This window comes from Mus caroli, unplaced genomic scaffold, assembly GCF_978045245.1.
Source record: "Mus caroli unplaced genomic scaffold, Mus_caroli_1 scaffold_3, whole genome shotgun sequence".
Classification (NCBI taxonomy): Eukaryota; Metazoa; Chordata; class Mammalia; order Rodentia; family Muridae; genus Mus; species Mus caroli.
In genome coordinates this window covers 82,476,466-82,495,618 of record NW_028227258.1, presented here as the reverse complement: position 1 = coordinate 82,495,618, position 19,153 = coordinate 82,476,466, and the positions used below count along the sequence as shown (strand labels likewise).

General features: G+C 40.1%; 1 protein-coding gene across 2 annotated transcripts in view; it reads right to left on the bottom strand.

The window, feature by feature from the left end:
• The window catches only part of Rxfp1 (relaxin family peptide receptor 1), a 114,694-nt gene extending 106,957 nt beyond the window's left edge, over positions 1 to 7,737 (bottom strand). Inside the window, exon 1 of one of the 2 annotated variants that reach the window (XM_021158615.3) lies at positions 7,580 to 7,737. In XM_021158615.3, the coding sequence (XP_021014274.2) occupies positions 7,580 to 7,628 (49 nt within the window). In that variant the 5' untranslated portion in view covers positions 7,629 to 7,737. The remainder of the gene's footprint in view (positions 1 to 7,579) is intronic. The other variant, XM_029475590.2, reaches the window with a different exon arrangement.
• Between the last annotated feature and the right edge of the window lie 11,416 nt (positions 7,738 to 19,153).

Here is a 19,153-nt window from a genome sequence, read left to right as displayed (position 1 = left end):
AGTCAGAAGAGCAGAAATAAAAAAAATAAATTTAACTGAGCCACTGGCAACTTCTTTGGACCTTAACACAAAGAGGAGAGATTAGGAGAAGCCGGCAGAAAGCATGCCTGATCCACATCGTCTTCCTAAGTTTGAAATGTGTGAGAAAGTAGAAATATTTATATACCACCAGGCCATTTGTAATTTCTAACAAATTAGCCACAACTGGGAAAGTAAAAATGCCCAGTCAATCTTCTGGACCATTCAAAATGCACCAAGCATTAACAGTCCATTTTTGGAAAACATATTAAAGCATCCACAGCCAAGAAGCCATAACAAATAAAATAGCAGCAATGAATGAGAAGAGAATGTGACAGAAAGGCAAAGGGCCAGGATTTGTGAGGGGACATGGGGACAGAGATTTGTGCTCAGTGCCTGAAGCGAGTGCCTGATGCACCAAGAACTTGATCAGCTGCTTTCATTAACATATTGAATATATGTGGCCTGGATGGAAACTCTCAGGAAATCATTACATGACAGCTTATTTGATCTCTCTAAGTATATCAAGACATGTACAGTTTTTTATTAAGATCTGTAAGCTCATATTCATTTTTATCCCATAACATTTTAATTTCAAACCCATGAAGTCAAGTTTATCTGTTTAAATGAGTGAAGCTACAGAAACCTCAAGGATAAGAGCTTCCTTATATGTTTGGGAAAGATGGTGGAACCAATTTAGCCCCAATGCTTATGAATTCAGATATTGTGTATTTATGTTTGGGTGTGTGTGTGGGGGGGTATGTGTGTATATATGTCTGTGAGAATGTGTGTGTGTATTTTGTGTGTGTGTGTAGCTGTAGGTATGTGTCACACAACTCTTCTGTGAATTTTGAATTTATGAGATGAGCAGGCTCTGGAATCAACTGAGGAGAACACATCACGGTGGATACTTTATTAGGAGTCACAGAGAGACTAAGGAAAACAGTGACAAGTTAAGACAGAGAGGAGAAGCCAACACTAAAGGAACAAGAAGACATGTGTGATCCTTTTAACACCCATAATCTGGGCTGCCTGGAGGTGGCAAAGGAAATGTACAAGCACAGGCAACAGCCAGCAGAGTCCATGTTGGGGAGAACCGAGGAGGGATAGAACTCACAGGAGAAACAAACTGAAGAAGGCTAGAAAGTAGCCTGGTATAACAGCTAGGTTTTCAAGTGCCCATTTTATCCCAAAGCTTGTATCTCAAGTGCAATGACAGTCTTACCCTGTATAATGAATAAGAAGTCAGATGCCTCTGAATGCATAGTGACTACCACTGTAGGATTAACAATGTAGCAAGCCATGGCTTGTTAAAACCTGAGGTGGCTTTCCAGCACAATGATGACTCATTACATGCTCCTCAAGTACTTTTACTCTGTATAAAAGAGAAAACACATTACCTACCTCTGCAAACGGGGCTGGAAAGGCAACTAGAGGACCAGAGTGGGTTTATGGTGATGCTGTGAATCAGCAGTACCTCTGTTGTCCTAACTGTGTGGTACCAGAACAAGTGGGAGGGCAGGAGGTGGCATTCTTTCTGCAGGGAGGAAGGCCCTGGGAGAACTGGGATACACGGGAGCTCAATGCCCATGCAACTACTGAAATTGGGAAAACTAGTGACTCGGGGAATTGGAGAACAGAGCTGCCATTTCCATCAAAGGGTCTGACTGTAAATATGGCACTGGGGAGGTTGAATCAGAGCCTTTCTCATTGGCTGTGAGAAAGATTTGAAGTGTTTCTTTACCAGGCAGGTGCAAGACGAGTGACTACATTAGGGTAGCCTATTGGCTAAGTCATAATATTTGAGGCTAGGATTTAATAACTTCAGTCTATATTATTTCTATTTTTAGGCAATATTCTGCCCTTTTGTTATTTCCTGTCCTTTATGGGCCGTGTATGCAACTGGAGAGCCATGTTTAGAAGTGAGCCAAGATAATGAAGAGAAAAAGCCTTAACTCCTTTCTGTGTCAGAGATGAGTGTTATCCTCTGAAAGCATTCTCTTTCTGCCCATCTCAAAGAAGCTTTACTTTTATAAAACTGAAATTAAAAAAAAATACTTATGAAATCGCCTAAGGCAATAGCAGTTCACTTGAGATTTAGGCTCCAGACAGCAAAGGAGTCCTCACATTATTTCTTCTTAAGTGAATCAAATGAGAGTCCAGGGAAAAGATGATTAGGAGACCTCCATGTAACAAGATGCTATCATCAGCAAAATTGTTCATAGCTATGCAGACTCTCAGTTCAAGTGTCCACACATTCTCTAACGAACCCATCTAATTACTTTAAATGCCGACTATCTTTAAAAAACAGCAAATCTCACCTCTGAAGAATGAGCCAGAGCCTCTGCTGCCCCTTTCTGTAGTTAATCATGAGGGTGACATTTGACTTTCACTGGGCACCCTGACTAAAGGTGGACCTGCAACTGAGTTTGGGAACAGGCTGGGGGCAGAGTTCTACACTGTTGCATGAATACTGCCTTTCCTGAGATAGGATTTGGGGAGTCCTGGAGAACCATGTGGGGAGACAGGCAGGAAGGGACAGGTGCCACAGCCAGAGGTTGGGGCGCTGCATGGCCCCAGACAGTCAGTGAGAGAGTTCTGCGAGCCCTCTTCTCAGTGATGAGCTCTCAGGAGGTTTTTAATTATTTCCAGAAGATATATTCATTATTATAGAAATGTGAAGAAATGAGGGCCTTCAGTTAACTCAGATAAATATTGAACCAATTATGAAATGAAATCCATTTCACGATAGACACAATACTATGGAACATAACAATTTAACAAGAAAATATCATTTTTTAAACACAAAGGAGAGAAGAGAATGCTTTATATTGTCCTCTTCTTGTTACTTGATTGTGTGTGTGTGTGTGTGTATGATGTTGGAGATCAAAACCTAAATCTTAAGTTTGTATAACTTGCAGTTGTCTATGAGCAAAGAAGAAAAGGGATTCCTGGTGTCAAGGGTGGATTCTGGGTGTTCAGACCAGGGCAGTGCCTGGAGCTGGAAACAGGAAAAGGAAGAGGTGGCTTTGGATCTCTCTACATCAGGAAAGAGATGGGGCTCCCAGGGCTGTGAAGCCAGTGAGGGAGGGAATAGCCAGGGAGGAAGGAGGGATGAGGGAGCTGACACAGGAATTAAGTTAATGTTGACAGGTACTTGCTATATGGTCAAAAACAAGTTGTTGATACATGTATCCTAATCCATTCGTTACTGGTATGCATTAATTGGTACATAGAGCCTCGCACCCATCTGGAAGAAGAGATGCGTGGACACTGAGGGTGAACTGGCCTGACCTCATCCTACATGGTAGAAAACCTGGATTTCTGGCTTTGAGACCCTGGGCAGCTCAGGTTCTGAAGTGGGCACTACCTAATATGTGTGACACTTGTGATCAAGTGAGCCAGATCAGGGTGTCTGAAAAGTACCTTTCCATCCTAAGATGCTGTTATTTTGGAAGCAGTAGAACCAAGTCACACTTTGCTGGAAGAGTGTTGTTAAGGAGACAGACTTGGATTCAAGTCTCTTTTGCAACACTTTTTAGAAAGTAGAGCCAAGGATGTATTGGAGAGAATCCCTCATTTTCTGTTTTCTACTCTAAGGTAGGACCGGACATCTCATAAGTAATGGGGGAACATGAGGTGTTTGTGGACATTTAACATGACTCCTTGTTCATGGAAAGCTCACAGCAACTGGAAAAAATAAAAACTATTACCACAAAGCTAAAAATTAAGTTGTTGAAATGCTAATAACATTTAAAAAAAAGAAAAGAAAAGAAAAGAAAAGAAAAGAAAAGAAAGGTGGCACACACCTTTAATCCCAGCACTTGGGAGGCAGAGGCAGGCGGATTTCTGAGTTCAAAGCCAGCCTGGGCTACAAAGTGAGTTCAAGGACAGCCAGGGCTATACAGAGAAACCCTTACTCTCGAAAACAAACAAACAAACAAACAAACAAACAAACAAACAAAAGAAAGAAAGAAAGAAAAAAGAAAGAAAAGAAAAAAATGAAAAAGAAATAAAAGAAGAAAAAGAGCAAAGTTAACTGTACTACCCACTGACAGACACTTTAGTTGAACAAGTTTGTTTCGTGTGTGAGATTATGCTTGTGTGCCTACTTACTTCACAAACATAATTTGTTACCCTTTTATCAGATGGTAATGTATTTACACAGATTTATTAATTTTTTATCTGGTTGAAACTTAAAAATCTGAGTCCAACTTCGGAGTAGGAATAGTTCAAACTGTAGCAACCAACCTTCACAAAATTGACTTAGAACATTATATATCCTGTAGTCTGTGTGCATTGGTAAATTTATTCTCCCACATTTGGACATGGGTAAATATGTCTATGTGTGTCTGTTTTAATGTCTTCATCAAGTTTGTGTGGCTTTTGTGTGATGTCTGTCTTTAGACTGTAGACTGACAAGGACTTTGGAAAATACCACTTAGAGAGAAGGTAAGAAGTTACATTGAGCAGGGGATGGCTCTAGGGCAAAGACCAGGCAGTCCTCTGCTAAGTCTCCATGGGGTTCTGCAGCTTGAGCCCTCAGCATCTGAGCTAATCATTTAGAAATTCTGAAGTGGATCAGGCTTGTTTCTGAGGACCTCTACTTCCCTCCCTTGTTTTCCTCCTACCTAAAGTATTACATAAAAATGCTTATTTTGCTTGAGATATTATTTAATAAGTAACAAAAAATCTCTGAAAAGGACTTATGACACAACAGATTCTGAGGATGTTTTTAAAACATGTTAATTCTGAAATAACCGTAGACTGACAGGAACTTGGGAAAATACCACAGTTGAGTCTCCTGCCCTTGTCCAGCTTCCTCTGATGGCATAACCTTACATAACTAGATTAGTATTAAACTATAGATTAGCTTTGGTGTCTTATGACTCATGGCTATGGGTAGAGGAGTGAAGGATAAAAGGCCAGGTCTTCTGAGCCCACATCATCTTTGGTGTGTCACTAAATGGCAATTCTGGGTTAAGGCACTGCTGTGGCCACTCTGTCCCTTCAGAGCAAGGCTGGAGCTGCAGTTACACTTTATCCTATGCCTGTGCTATCTGGAATTCACTTGTGTTTTGGGCTAACACATGACTAATAGCCCTACATCTATAAGGAATTTTGCTGTTTTCAAGGCCTAGTTATTTGTGCCACCCCTCCTGGGGGGTAATCATTGTTCATGGGAAAAAGCATGAATCCAAATCACTCAAATCTTGACATTTATTAGTGGGAGCCCTGTAACAAGGCACACAATATCCTTGGGTCTTGCTGAATTGTTTCTACATGATTGTCATTGTGAAGATTTAATTTTCTTTCCTAGCAAACCCTGAACACACGGGCCCTGGGAAGTAGGCAGGATAAAATATTTGGTTCAGATTTTCACAAATTAAGGTTCAATGATGGCAAATTAACTGCTGAGAAGCATGGAACCAGGACTTAGCTCCACATCTGCACATGGTCAGACGGTGTCTTCCTTGATATCACATCACCTTCCAAAGTACCAGAGGTCAGGATCAACCCAAAACAACCCAGCACAACACTGCACAACACCACACCACAATACAATATAGTATAGCATAATACAATATAACAACCAAACAAGGCAAACAAAACAAACCCAGCAAATAGAGCATAGAATCCACAGCTCAGGGCAGCAGTGGAGGGTGAGCAGCCTGGCCCGATGTGTGGCTGTTGATGTCCTTTGCTGATATCCTTTGCTGTATGCACAGAAACTTAGATAGAGTTGAGTGATGGGCTACAATAAAGGTGGACTGAGCTTAATATGAGTTATTATTTGGTGGATTCTGCAAAAGTTCCCCCCAGTTGCCCAGATATTACAGTAGTCTAGAATTCAACTGCTCAGCTCTGTGTTACCATGTTTTGTTTTGTTTTTGATTTTCTTTTTTAAACCAAAAGAGAACTTCAATGTAAAAGGATGGTTCTGGTATTATCATCATCCTTATCACTTTCAAAGTTTTGATTCTGAAAATTTATTGCAGGGCAGTAGTGATGCATGCCTTTAATTCCAGCACTCAGGAGACAGAGTCAGGTAAAACTCTGTGAGTTCAAGGCCAACCTACTCTATAGAGTGAGTTCTAGGACAGCCAAGGCTACACAAAGAAACCCTTTCTAAAAAAAATACATTAAGAAATTAATTTAACAGGGGGAATTCTTATAGCCTGGAGCATCTTTGGTATCACATCAGTCAACATGCCTTCTTAACCTGCTCTGAACACTTTTTATACATCTTAAGTTCTTCCTACTGTAACATCTGTTGTAGAATATTCTTCTGGGTCTCTCAATCTATGCACCTCCTTGAGACTGAATAGGAATTGTTAAAATTGATCATTAATTTCAAAGAGCTTTTGCTGCAAATGTCAAAAGCTCAGGTATAGCTCGTGTGTGTGTGTGTGTGTGTGTGTGTGTGTATTTATTGCCCTGATACCTTAAATACTGGATTATAATTAGAACGATCCAGTCTTTTATTATGATTTGCAGTTTGAGATTTTCTTACTTTAGATAAAGTATGAATGTCAGAGTTAAGATTGAGATATAGAAAATTAAGAGCCGAATAGTCTCAGGGATTCCGGGTTATTTCTCTAGTTTTGAAATCGTCTCAATCTTTAACTATTTAGTTGTACTGTGGTCAGAGGGAAAAAAGAAAAAAAAATCATCAAAATAGATGCTATCAGAGTTAAGAGATTCAAGATGGACTGTGACCCTGAGAAATTCAGTAGAATATCTTAGTATAAACACCATGTTTGTAGAATTTGAGAGACAGAGAATATAAACATGCTTGTGTTTTAAATTTGATGACACTCACAAGCCCCCTTCCCCTGCAATCCTAATGTATTAAAGAGACTTAGAAACTTTCATTCTGATCTGGGGTAGGATTATTTCATTGTTATAACAAGCATAGATGTTTTCTTAACTCAGAGAGATGATTTAATGATGTATAATGTATAACAACCTTTTCCCTTAAATTTTAAATAAGATTAAAAAAACTATGGCTTAATATACAAAGGAAATTTGCCATTATAATAAAAGTAAAATGACTTTATTTTCTTGAGTCCCTATGCTTTACATTTCTTTATGCTTTCCCTTGCTTTTCTTTCAAGGAACAAGGCAAAAACCTGGCAAAAGAGTTACATGGCTACATCTCTGTGTGGATGTAGCACCTCACAGGATGGCAATGTGCTACAACCACATCGAAATAAACAAACAAATATTAGGACCACTCTGGGGTAGAGCAACGAGCATAGTCTTTTCACAGAACTTACAGACTCTCTTTAAATATTGAATTTTATCAGTGATAAAAGTTGGCTGTAATAAAGCATAGACTTATAAAATATGTTAGTTTTGCTTAACTTTTGACTATGGCAAAATATTCCAGTACAAATATCAGAAATATCCTAAGAAGAGTGATTCTAAAGTGAGTTTGCAATTTTTATCAGAGCATGCATTTTAGGTTAAAAGCATGAATGTAAGGAATGAACATTTGTACTTGAGACTATTTCACAAAGCACTAAGGCACATAAAATTAGACGCCGAGCATACTCACAATATTTTCCAATAATGAAGATGCAGAAGAAGAATGAACCAGATGCCATTTCCTTCTTTCTGAGCAACTGATTAATGAAAGATAAAACGTGGTCTTGGATGAGATGAGTCGCGCACAGCTCACAGTGGTTGTGCTATTTCTGTCTGCAGTCTTAGCAGCTATAAGGCAGATCTCTCTCTCTCTCTCTCTCTCTCTCTCTCTCTCTCTCTCTCTCTCTCTCTCTCTCTCTGTGTGTGTGTGTGTGTCTTTCCCTCATTCCCTCCCTTCCTTTATCCCTCTCTGCCCCTCCCTCTTTCCTCTCTTGAGTCCCTTTTCTGAAAATCTTACTATCTCTCTCTCTCTCTCTCTCTCTCTCTCTCTCTCTCTCTCTCTCTCTCTCTCTCTCACACACACACACACACACACACACACAGGGAGAGAGAGAGACACAGAGAGAGAGAGAGACAGAGAGAGAGAGAGAGAGAGAGGTGGTGAGGAAAGTTTCTGAGAGCACATAGGCTCTGTTTACACTAAACATTTTGTTTCTATGCTCTGCAAAAGTCTTCACATACATATATGGACATTGACCACGATGTTAGAAAGAACTTGACCTGAGGTAAAGCTCAAGCATGGTAACATTTTACCCCCTCTATGAATGCTTTTGTGGCACAGCTATAAAGGAGGAATTAAGGTGTGATTGCAGTGGCATTTTTAAATCTGTTTGGAAATTTGAGCATTAGATATGGCTCAAACAAAAAACATAAAAACCACATATCTCAAAATCCTTTTATACTCCTGGATTTTACTTTAGTAGAGACCTTGATATACTGTGGCTGAACACTAAAGTCTTCCTGGGTCCAAATCTTAGGGATTCTGACACTTTGGGGCTGGCACCTATTATCTGAACCTGGTTTTCAGGAATAAGACTCCTGTTCAGCAAGATGGCTCTGGGGCTCCACATAGGGCACACTGGATGTGTGGCACAGGCCCTAGTGCACAGCAGGTAACTACCAGATTGCAGCCATTCATGTGACAAGCTTTAATCTGGCCTGCATGGGAAGAAGAAAAGTATATGAATTCAAACCACACTTCTACGAGCAACATTTTGCCATAGCCAGAGTATACAATTCTTATTTTTGACTTAGTAGTGTATTTCTAGAATTACGGTCATCACAATCACATAAGGCTTTGAAAGGGGATGGAGAAAGGAGGGGTTAGAGGAAATGTCAGCTAAGGTAGAATGTGTGTGAAGCTGCTAGGGAACCTATGGTCTTGAACCCCAAAACAAAATATAATAAGTGTGGATTTTGAAACACATGTTATATATAAGAATTGGGAGGTGGGTGGGTGCATATATCACCAGCCAAAGATTTAAGCAGGGATGAGAGAAGTGGGTAAGGGGACGGAGGGATAAGGGCCGTGTTAACCAAATTAAGAGTATATGAAGAACCCTTAAGAAACCCACTATACTACTTTGAAAATGAATTAAAAAGTATAACCAAAATCCCGGCTGTGGTGGCACATGCCTTTAAGCCCAGCACTCAGCAGAAAAAGGCATGTGGATCTCTGAGTTTGAGGCCAGCCTGGTCTACAGAGGGAGTTCCAGGATATATCTATCCTGGAGTTTAAACAGAGGAAACACACAGGCATAAAAATGCTTTCCCCAGAGGACATGAGGTTTAAGTGAAAACCTGTGTTACCCAAGGCACAGGTTATCTCCCTATAAATTATTGGTCAGGAAGGCCCCTAGGCACTCAAAAAAGTATAGGTTATTGCCATTGCTCTTGTAACTAGATGGTAAGACTCTTGCTTGAAGACACCCACACTTTGGTTGTCGTGCCTAGAAAGTCAGATCTTGAGCTGACCAAGAAACATTTATTTCTTATAACAGCAACAGCTGTGAAGGCTACTGGGGGAGAAAAGGCATAAACAGTCTTATCCAGAATCCTGTCTGTGGCAATACTGACCTGCTAGACACGATGTGCCCATTGATGCAATGGTGGCAAGACTATTTATGAGAATAATCACCCACTCTGATTGGTTTGAGGTCTGTTACACAGAAGGGAACTCATACCTGGTAAACTCAGTCAAAACTCATGGTCATAATTCTCTTTCTATGAAATAAATTACTTCTACAGGAGAGAAAAGACAATTAAAGTGACTTTTTGGCCACTATTTAGAGATAGGCTTCACATATTAAAGTCGGTGAAACAAATTCTTTTAGAGTCTATTCTCTTCAGACATTGGAAAAGGCTCCTTGGGTGCAAAATTGCCTGTAGTGGAGAATTACTGTATTTTGGTTGTATATTCTCTTGAATAATGTTTAGACATTGTTTTGTTTTTGTGTTTTTGAGGCAGGGTTTTTCTGTGTAGCTTTAGCTGTCTTGAAACTCACTCTGTAGAGCAGGCTGTCTCTGAACCTGGAATTCTGCCTGCCTCTGCCTCTCATGTTCTGGATTTAAAGGTGTGGGCCACCACTGCCTGGCTAGACTTGTTTTTAAATGTCTGATTATTGACATCAAATTAATTTCACATAGACTTTGGATTAAAGTGAATTTTCTTGTTTTGCAATTGAAGACACACACACACACACACACATTGAAAAACAAAACTGAAAAGAGATGGAGTAGATTCTTCCTCCTTTTTGTGCCCATGCTGGTTGATTACAAACACGCTTGAGTGGTATGGAAGGATCCTTGGTGCCAGAGCCTCTGCATGGCTAAGCGTTGTCCTGGTTTTCCATCCAGATTTGGTGCTGATTTAGGCTAATAGAGCTGTGTCCTTTCTTATCTTGGGGCTTCTTTATGAAGCCTATAGAAGCACTGTGAGTAATAGCAAAGCCCTCTGCTTGAAAATTACAACCCAGGGAGTCAAGTCAGGAAGGCATTTTGGCCAGTCACACTGCCATCTGTTAGATCTCTGAGACTCCATGACCTTTTCATCCCTCCTCACCTAAAAGCCATCACTAGTTTGTCACTACCGTGTTCAACAGTAGAGATAGCCATTTTGTTAATGCTTTTTGATTGTAGACCTGAGTTTTCCCAAGGTCAGAAGCTCATGAGAGCTCACTCAGAGAGAGTCCATAGTTCACTAATCACAAATGAAGAACGTTAAGTACAACCCAAGGACAAAAGAAGCAATCTGTCAAGTTGCTCGTCCCGTGGTTCCAGTTCTATCACAGGTGACAGCTGCCAATCAATTAAGACTCTCGAAGCATTCATCATTCGTAAGTTCCACCCTAAGACAATTTTAGCTCTCTTAATTTAGCACTAATCGAACTACTCCAAAATGAGATGACTTCTGGAGAATGATATTGACAACATTGCTGAACATGGAATTGGGTGGCATAGTTAATAGGCACAGGTATTTCTAAAGATGTTTTATGAAAAAATCAAAACAAATTTGTCTTTGATGAAAAGTGACCAGAAACATTATTACTGCAGAAAATTATCCAGTAAGTGGAAAACCCAGTCCCAATTTATGTATTGGAAAATGTCCCTTTGAGGGATATAGCATGGAAGTAGAATTTAGTATTCTGCAGCAAAATTGATAGTTTGAAGAGGAGGAGGGCGGGGCTAAAAAGTATAGCTTTATCTCCCTCTGCATGTATATGGATGTGTATAGAAGCATATATGTATCTCTCTATCATTTGAAAGTAAAGAAAGTAAATGGTGTTTGTTAAGTACAAACTCTCGGAAGACCTTAGGATTATTAGCTTTGTCTTAATTGGCTTCCTTGTTCTCCTATTATAGTCTTATTCTACTTAAATTATGCTCATCTGATTTGAGTCCAATAGTATATGAGTCTTGGATATGACCATAAGCAGCAATATGGTATATTGACTGGGAGCCTCCAACCAAGATGGGAGATTTTAATCTCAGAAAAGTTGCTACACAAAGCTAAGCTGTTGTAGTTTATAGTTTGATGTGACTGTACAGTGTGCAAACAAAAGACGTTGTAAAAAATGACAGTCTATTTTTTTCTTTGAGATACCTTACTATGTACTCAGATTAGCCTCAAACTCATAATCCTACTGCCTCACCATCTCCAGAGTCCTGGTATTGCAGACACACACCACTATAATGGACTAAGAGAATTATCTTTATTGTATTTAATTATAAGATAGTTTGATTTTAGAACAGGGATGCCTTATAAAAATAAACGTGAGCTACAGATACAATTTTTAAGGGTTTTTTAGAACCTATATCAAAGAAGTAAAATAAAAGTCAAAGGACTTTAGTTTGAAGTATAAATTTTATTAAGATCAATATACCCCAAATATTAACCTTATACTGAATGCTACATGGTTCTTATAGGCTCATATGTTTGAATACTTGGTTCTCAAATGGTAGCACTTTTTTTTTTGGTAGGTTGTGAAACCCTAATAAAATGGGAAATAGAAAATGCCCAGATGTAAAGGATGTGAGCAAGAGTTCATTGCTACAGGTTTGAGGGAGTCTCCTTTCATTATATCTTTTCTGTTGTGAGAGACTGTACCTTAAACCATGAGTCCAAATAAACATGTTCCCATTGCCTTCCTTCTTGTAAGGTGTTTGGTCACCGTAAGAATTAAAAATAGCTAAGATACAAAGAGGAGGAGGGAGAAGGGACTATGGCAGCTCAAAAAAAACATTACGTGCATGTCTGAAATTCTCAAAGAATAAGTGAAAATATTATACTCAAAATCAAAGTAATGAATACACAAAATTGGTACCAGATATAAAGTCATTGCTCTGACTACTTACCTCACTTGTTTGATTTATAAGCCTTTGGAACTAATTTGTGGGAGGAATGTGGAAGAGTTTAGGCTTGCCGGCTAGAGAAGTCCTAAAGTGCCGTAAGCAGAGATTAACGGGCCATTAAGGAGGAAACTCAGAAGACCAAGATGCTGATAAAAATGTGAACAGTAAAGACTGGTCATATAAAGTTGGAGAGAAAAACAAAGACTCTATCAGGAACAGGCCTAGATGTCAGTCATGCTACATCCTGACTGCATCCTGTGAATGTCCCCAGAACCCTCCAGTGATAGTAAACTTAAAAGTAATGGACTAAATTTGCTTAGTGGAAATTCCAAGACAGTAAATCATTCAGCCAGCGGCATGGTTTCCACTGCATTTACTCAGATTTCAGTAAAAGAGATTAAAGAAAATGGAACAGAAGATATGAGAAAGTTTTTGGTGAGGGAAGGATTTAGAGTTGTAGGCAGGACCTGTGCTGACAGAGATGGTATTTTTAAAACGATTAGTGCAGTTCAGAAAAACTCATACTTTGACGCAGTCAATGAAGACCTCCAAGGAGTAAACACATCTACAGAACATTTATTTTTTAAAAAAGAGTGCTTGAACAAAGAAACTCTCCCCTAAGGACATCCTTCTCAGTAGGACTTCCTAGAGAAGTCTTTTCATAGGTCATCTTTGAAAGCACATAGAGTAGTGCTCCAACAGGGCTAAGGCATGTGTCCAGCTATCAGTAGAAACTGACATAGTCCATATAGTACTGATTTTATAGGCATGAAAACTGTAAGAGTTGGAGGGCTATAAAGACTTTCATCAAGGTTCCCAAAAGCCAACAAGGTTAGGTGATAGGAAGTAAGGTGTAATTCCCCTATAGAGCTTCTGAGACAGCTACATGGGAAGCTGTAAGGGTGAAACAGAGACCCCAGTGCACTGGAGATGCCTTTAAGAAGCTCGTTGAGGCGAGCTCGGTGTATCAGAAGGAACTGGACTGAGATAGAGAAGTAGGTAGGTAGGTAGGTAGGTAGATAGATAGATAGATAGATAGATAGATAGATAGATAGATAGCATGTGTGTTGCAGGCAACAAAGGTGGAAGAGTGAGCAATCCAGCCCTACTTGCAGTCCAAATGAGGCCATCACTATCTCACAGATGCCAGATATGGGCTTTGAGGTTTGATTATGTCCTTTTGAGCTTTGCTCTGATAGTCTTTCAAAGATAATATTTAATCTATCCTATTGTATTATAAATACATAAGTTTATTTATTTATTTTAATTGAAAATAGATTCCTCTCTCATACAATACATCCTTACTACAGTTTCACCTCCCTCCATTCCTTCCAGCTACCCCTCACCTTCCTTCTCCCACGGATCCATTTTGCTCTGTTTCCTCTTCAGAAAAGAGCAGGTCTCTAAGAGACAACCACCAAACAGGACAATACAACCAAACAAGATGCAATAAGACAAGACAAAAACCCTCATATCGAGGCTGGACAAGGCAACCCAATAGGAGGAAATGAGTCCCATGAGCAGGCAAAAGAGTCAGAGATACACAGCTGCTCTCCCTGTTAGGAGTCTCACAAAGACACCAAACTATCAGCCATAACATGTACTCAGAGAACCTGGTCGAGACCCATGCAGGCTCCAAGCTTGCTGCTCCAGTCTCTGCAAGCCCATAGGAGCCCTGCTTAAATGATTCAGTGGGCCATGATCTCCTGGTGTCCTCCATACCATCTGATTTCTAGAATATTTCCTCCCTTTCTTTTGAGAGGAGGTACTCAAAGGTGATCTTTCATTTAGACTCTTTCTGTGCATAATGTCTGGCTGTGTGTCTCTGCTGCCAAAAGAAGCCTGTCTGTTGATGACTGGATAAAGCACCAATCTGTGAGCATAGCAGATTATCATGAGGGATCATTTCATGTATTTTAGTTTAGTTTAGGTTGTTCTGTTTGGTTCTACCCTAGGTTTCTGTTGCCCAATCTCCTGTTCCTGACCACCCATGCAGTATGAAACATGGGCTCCCTCTTGTGGAGTGGGCCTCAAGTTAAGCCAAACATTGGTTGGCCACTCCCACTAGTTCTGCTCCACCATTGCCCCAATACATCCTTCAGGCGGGATAGACTGTAGGTGGAGAGCTTTGTGGCTGTGTTAGTGTCCAGGTTTTCCTTTCCATAACCTATAGAGTACCTCCCTGCACCAAAGAGACCAGAACCTAGGGGTGAATGTTCCATGCAGGCACCAGCCAGACCTCTCAACCATCAATGGGCTATGTAGAGTTATTCTAGCAAGGGGACCCCACTGTCAGTTTTCAGAGATCAAACCTCTGTCCTAGCATCAGCCTGGATTGTTTGGGGATCTCCACAGGACCCCTTGGCCAACAACTCAACCTAATGTAACCCAGTCCCACCACTGGGAGCCTTGCCTGGCTACAAAAGATGACCAATTCAGATTCGGTAAACATAACTTATTTTTGACAGAAAAAAAATTCATGTGAGATTGGCTTGAGTTTAGAAGAGGCTTTGGACTTTTGTATTTTATGTGCATCATTTTATAATACATCTTATAAATAATGTCATCTAAATGATAACACACCACATCTAGCCACTGTCTTTACCATCAGTTAGCATATGCTAGGCTGGGACACACTGACAGCCACCCCCGCTTGAAACTTATTTCTCTCATTATGCTCAGTCAGAGAGACTCAAGCTGACAAGACTCTGGCTGGTTACACAGTCCCAACAGTTCTGTGTGTGGGGGAAGGTGACAAATAATGCCAAAGGCATAAAACCCAGAGGCGATTGTCTAATCAGAGTCTGTGTCTCATTTGCATTCTAATTAAGCGTATAGTACCGTTTCTCTTTACTTGAAAAGTTTACCAAACAGTATGTCTAATAATCTTTTCACAGCTTATTTGATATAATTTTTACACAAAACCCTTTTGCTTTATGATTACACATCCATTCAAGTCTCTTCCTCTGTAGCCTTTAGTTTCAAAGTATATTGGAAGTTTTATGATAAAATATCACATACTAATAAATATTTCTACAAAACTTTGGAATATCTTTGAAATACTTCTCAAATATTGCTATCAGTAATGGAATATGCCTCTGTATTACATTTTTTAAAAAGCATTTTACAAGTTCTTTAAGAATTTCATACATGTTTCAATTATTTTCATCTCTCTCTCTGCCAAATCTTCAGATATGAAGGGATTTTTTAAAAACTAATAGCTAATAATAATAACTAAGTTACTGGCTACCCAGTCTGGGACAAAGGTATCTTATCATTTTTCACCCCTCACTGCTAAACATAATTCTCACTATGAGGAGAATGAGAGGAGTTATTTTGAGCTAATGCACATGGCAAGGACCTGGGATCGTGGATACAGACAGGCCACTCCCAGTCATGTGTTCCAGGACGGAGGCAGGCAGTGCTATGCCCTTCCGTAGTCACCAACAGAAAACAGTCACAAATCAAGATATTGTCTGAACCCATTGAAGAGCATTAGGGAGGCAGGTCACAGCACAGTGAGGAGACCTGTGTGATCATCTGGTGACAATCGCAGCTTCTGGGGTAAGAGTTAGGAGTCTGTTAGTACATTCCAAAGGCTTTACCTGATTGTTGAAACCATGGTAGGTCAGACAGACACAGAGGTGCCTATTAATGGCTACTGAGATGGATAAAGATGAGCCGAGGTAATGTGGCTTGGGATCTGCACCATTCTAACTCTCATATCACCAGAGTTGTAATCATTATCACTCATTCCTGAAGAATCTTTTGGAAAACTACACTGCATTATATTTGTGCACGTATGTATGTGGGAGGGGCTTGGAGTGTAATGGCACTGTACATATGTGGAGGTAAGAGGCAACTTGAGAAAGTTGGATCTTTCCTTCCGTGTTACACAGGTCCAGCAGATGGAACTCACCTGGTTAGGCTTAACAGCAAGTACTGTTAGGGAAACTTCAGTTTCCTCCCCAGTCAGCAATGCTCCCATGTTAGCTGCTTTACTGTGTCTTCCTCTTTTCAATTCTGAACTAGTTGGATTAACTGGAGTGCAGGTGGCAGGAATCCAGCTCAACTGAGGTCCACAGATCTATCCTGACTCTGCTTCTGACCTCCCCGTCCTGCACCTCTAGCCTTCCTCTCCTCATCTCTTCACTTCCTGTTCTCTCTTAGCTTAGAAAGGCTTTCACTGGGTGCTTGGCTAAACGGCTGCTGGTGAGCGCTGGGTTTTTCCCTTTTCAGCTTCATCGGAGGAAGGAAGCACCTTCAAGGTTCTCAAGAGCTAGCGGCACTGTTCTATGACTAGGTTACAGCTTTGATCTAAACTAAGAATTGCGTTTAGGTCTCATGAGCTTACTGATCTGAGACTATTATGAACCGTTCTTGATTATGGGACACAGCTGACTAATAGACTAATGGCCAAAAAGTTGAAGGCCAAATTTATGGTTTAACCACTGTACTGAAGTCTCCTAGGCCAGAATGTGTAAAAGGAAATCATACGAGGCCTGAAGAAGACACGGAACATGTTATGAGTTAGTGGAACCGCGTGTGTTGATTCTCACTTGCAAACCTAGAACTAGAGATGTTGAGGCAAGAGGATTATGTCTTTGAATCCAGCCTAGACTTCACTGTGAGCTACAAGTCAGCCTGGGATAGATTGTACTAAAAACTAAACAATACAGAGTCACAACAACAATAAAACAAAGCAAAACAAGGTAACAGTGGAAATGGGTAAGAGAAGAGTGAGGTGGGGAGAGGAGTAGAGACCAAGGGAAAGAAACTGTCAAAGGAAAACCCAGCTAGCAACACAGGGATCATCAGTCCAGTAGGCTAAGACTACTGTGAGTCAGTGTTTGTCACACAAGGAATGTACAACCATCCTCACAGTCTCCATGCAAGTGCTAACTACGTTATTATGTTATTAACTATGTTAACTATACAATTTAGCTTATGAGTTTTCCACGTGAAGATAGATAGGTTCTGTTATATTATATTTCTTCTGTTGAGTGGAGACTCACCAGACTCTACTAATAAAACAGCTTCTTGGCACAAGCAACCCTGGTAGCGAGGACAAAGACACACCTTTTATTTCTCACTTAACCTTCAGAATGAATAGTTCTAACTGGAGCTCTTAGGATATTTCATCTGTGTCCCAGATAACTTTCTATTACTCATGTTTGGGTATCAGGCAGTAGCCATAGAAACCTCTCATCTACTGTTGCTTCTAGAGGTTAGTGGACCACGTCACACAACTGCATCTGATTGTGAAAAAGCTAATGAAGATAGATTCTGGGTCCCTTGTTGGTATCATGGTCTCAGGATGCTCTTCACTTTCTAAAATACAAAGTGACATCCCCCCCCCCGCCCCCAGCCTGTCTATCACTAAGCACATCAACTAGTCACATACCTCACCATATTATTTATAAGGTTGTAAGATTCATGTAAGTGTCGGAACCAGGTGAGGCAGAGAGAGGATGCCAAGTACCCAGCAGCTCCAGTCATACCACTGACAGGCAAGTCATGGAATTTCTCCTGCAAGCTACTTCATTAGTAGAGTCTGTAATAGAAGAAGTAATAGAATTGTAATAGAATGTAATGTAACAGAATCGATCAGTCTTCATGTAGAAAATCATGAGCTTGACTGCATAGCTTTATGCTTTCTTAGCATGATGGTGGCCATTGTGCTGGTTGTGGTTACATTCCACGTGTGGTGTGACATAAACACCACGTGATTGGGGGAAGTCAAACCAGAAACACCACGAGAAAAACTGATGAACACTTAGAGTGTTGAGCGCTGATATTTACTGGATGAGAAGGATAGATGGGAGAAGAATCGAGCCCCAGAATGGGGGCTGTCTGGGTTGATTTAGAGTGCGGAGCCTCTTGCATTTGAGGTTGTCTCTAAGCAGCTGGTGAGATCTTGTGGGGAGCATCTGAGGTTGAGCACCCAGAGTGGTGGATGTGGAGGAGAGGAGCTGGAGAGCATGGTGCTGTGGTACAGGATTACGAAAAATAGGTTGGTTATGTGATGATGTGGATGTAGGTGCTCCGTTTCAGCATACTCCACCGATGGGCAACCCTACCCACTTTCTTAACTATAGTGACTACACACATGACTCACCTTCATGTTAACCAGCAACTACTCACCAACTCCAACAATTCATTCATTTTGTTAATTTTAGCCAAATAGTTTGTAAGTCCACACTGCACAGTTGTACTTTTTATATTTTTCAGAGGAAGAGAAAGCATCATCCAAGCACACGTCCTGGCGGGGTTGTTGCTAAGAGCATGCCTAGTTATTAACTGAAACATTAAATCCTAAAAAGCAAATTCATCCAAAGATATGTCACGACAACAACAAATTCTTTTTATCTTATTTAACCATGCAACTGAAGGAATTCATTTCAGAGTCAAATACTGGCAGGCAGCAAAACAAGCATGAGTTGTCGCTTCAAAAGAAAAAAAAAAACCACCCTGCATTGGTAAATATAAAAATGTATGGAGTGTGAAATCAATTAAACTTAAATTTAAACACACAGACTTAGTAATTGGCAGTTTCAAATCCTTCATTACTAAATGAAAATACTTCCTTTGCTGTTGATGTTCACCATGTAATTTATGAAACTAATATTTGGTACAGTTATTGCAATGATAATATTTTTTTACTTTCTGTGTAGTAAATATTTAGTTCTCTCAGGTGTATTGATTTTTTTAGTTATTATGCTAGAAATGGTAAGAGATACTTTGAACTGTAAAATTTAACAGGTAGTTTCAGCTTAACGAGAAGAAATTATACAGAATTGGTAGAAACCATAACTTTATTAATCTCCTTAGAAAAATTCACGTCATATATAAT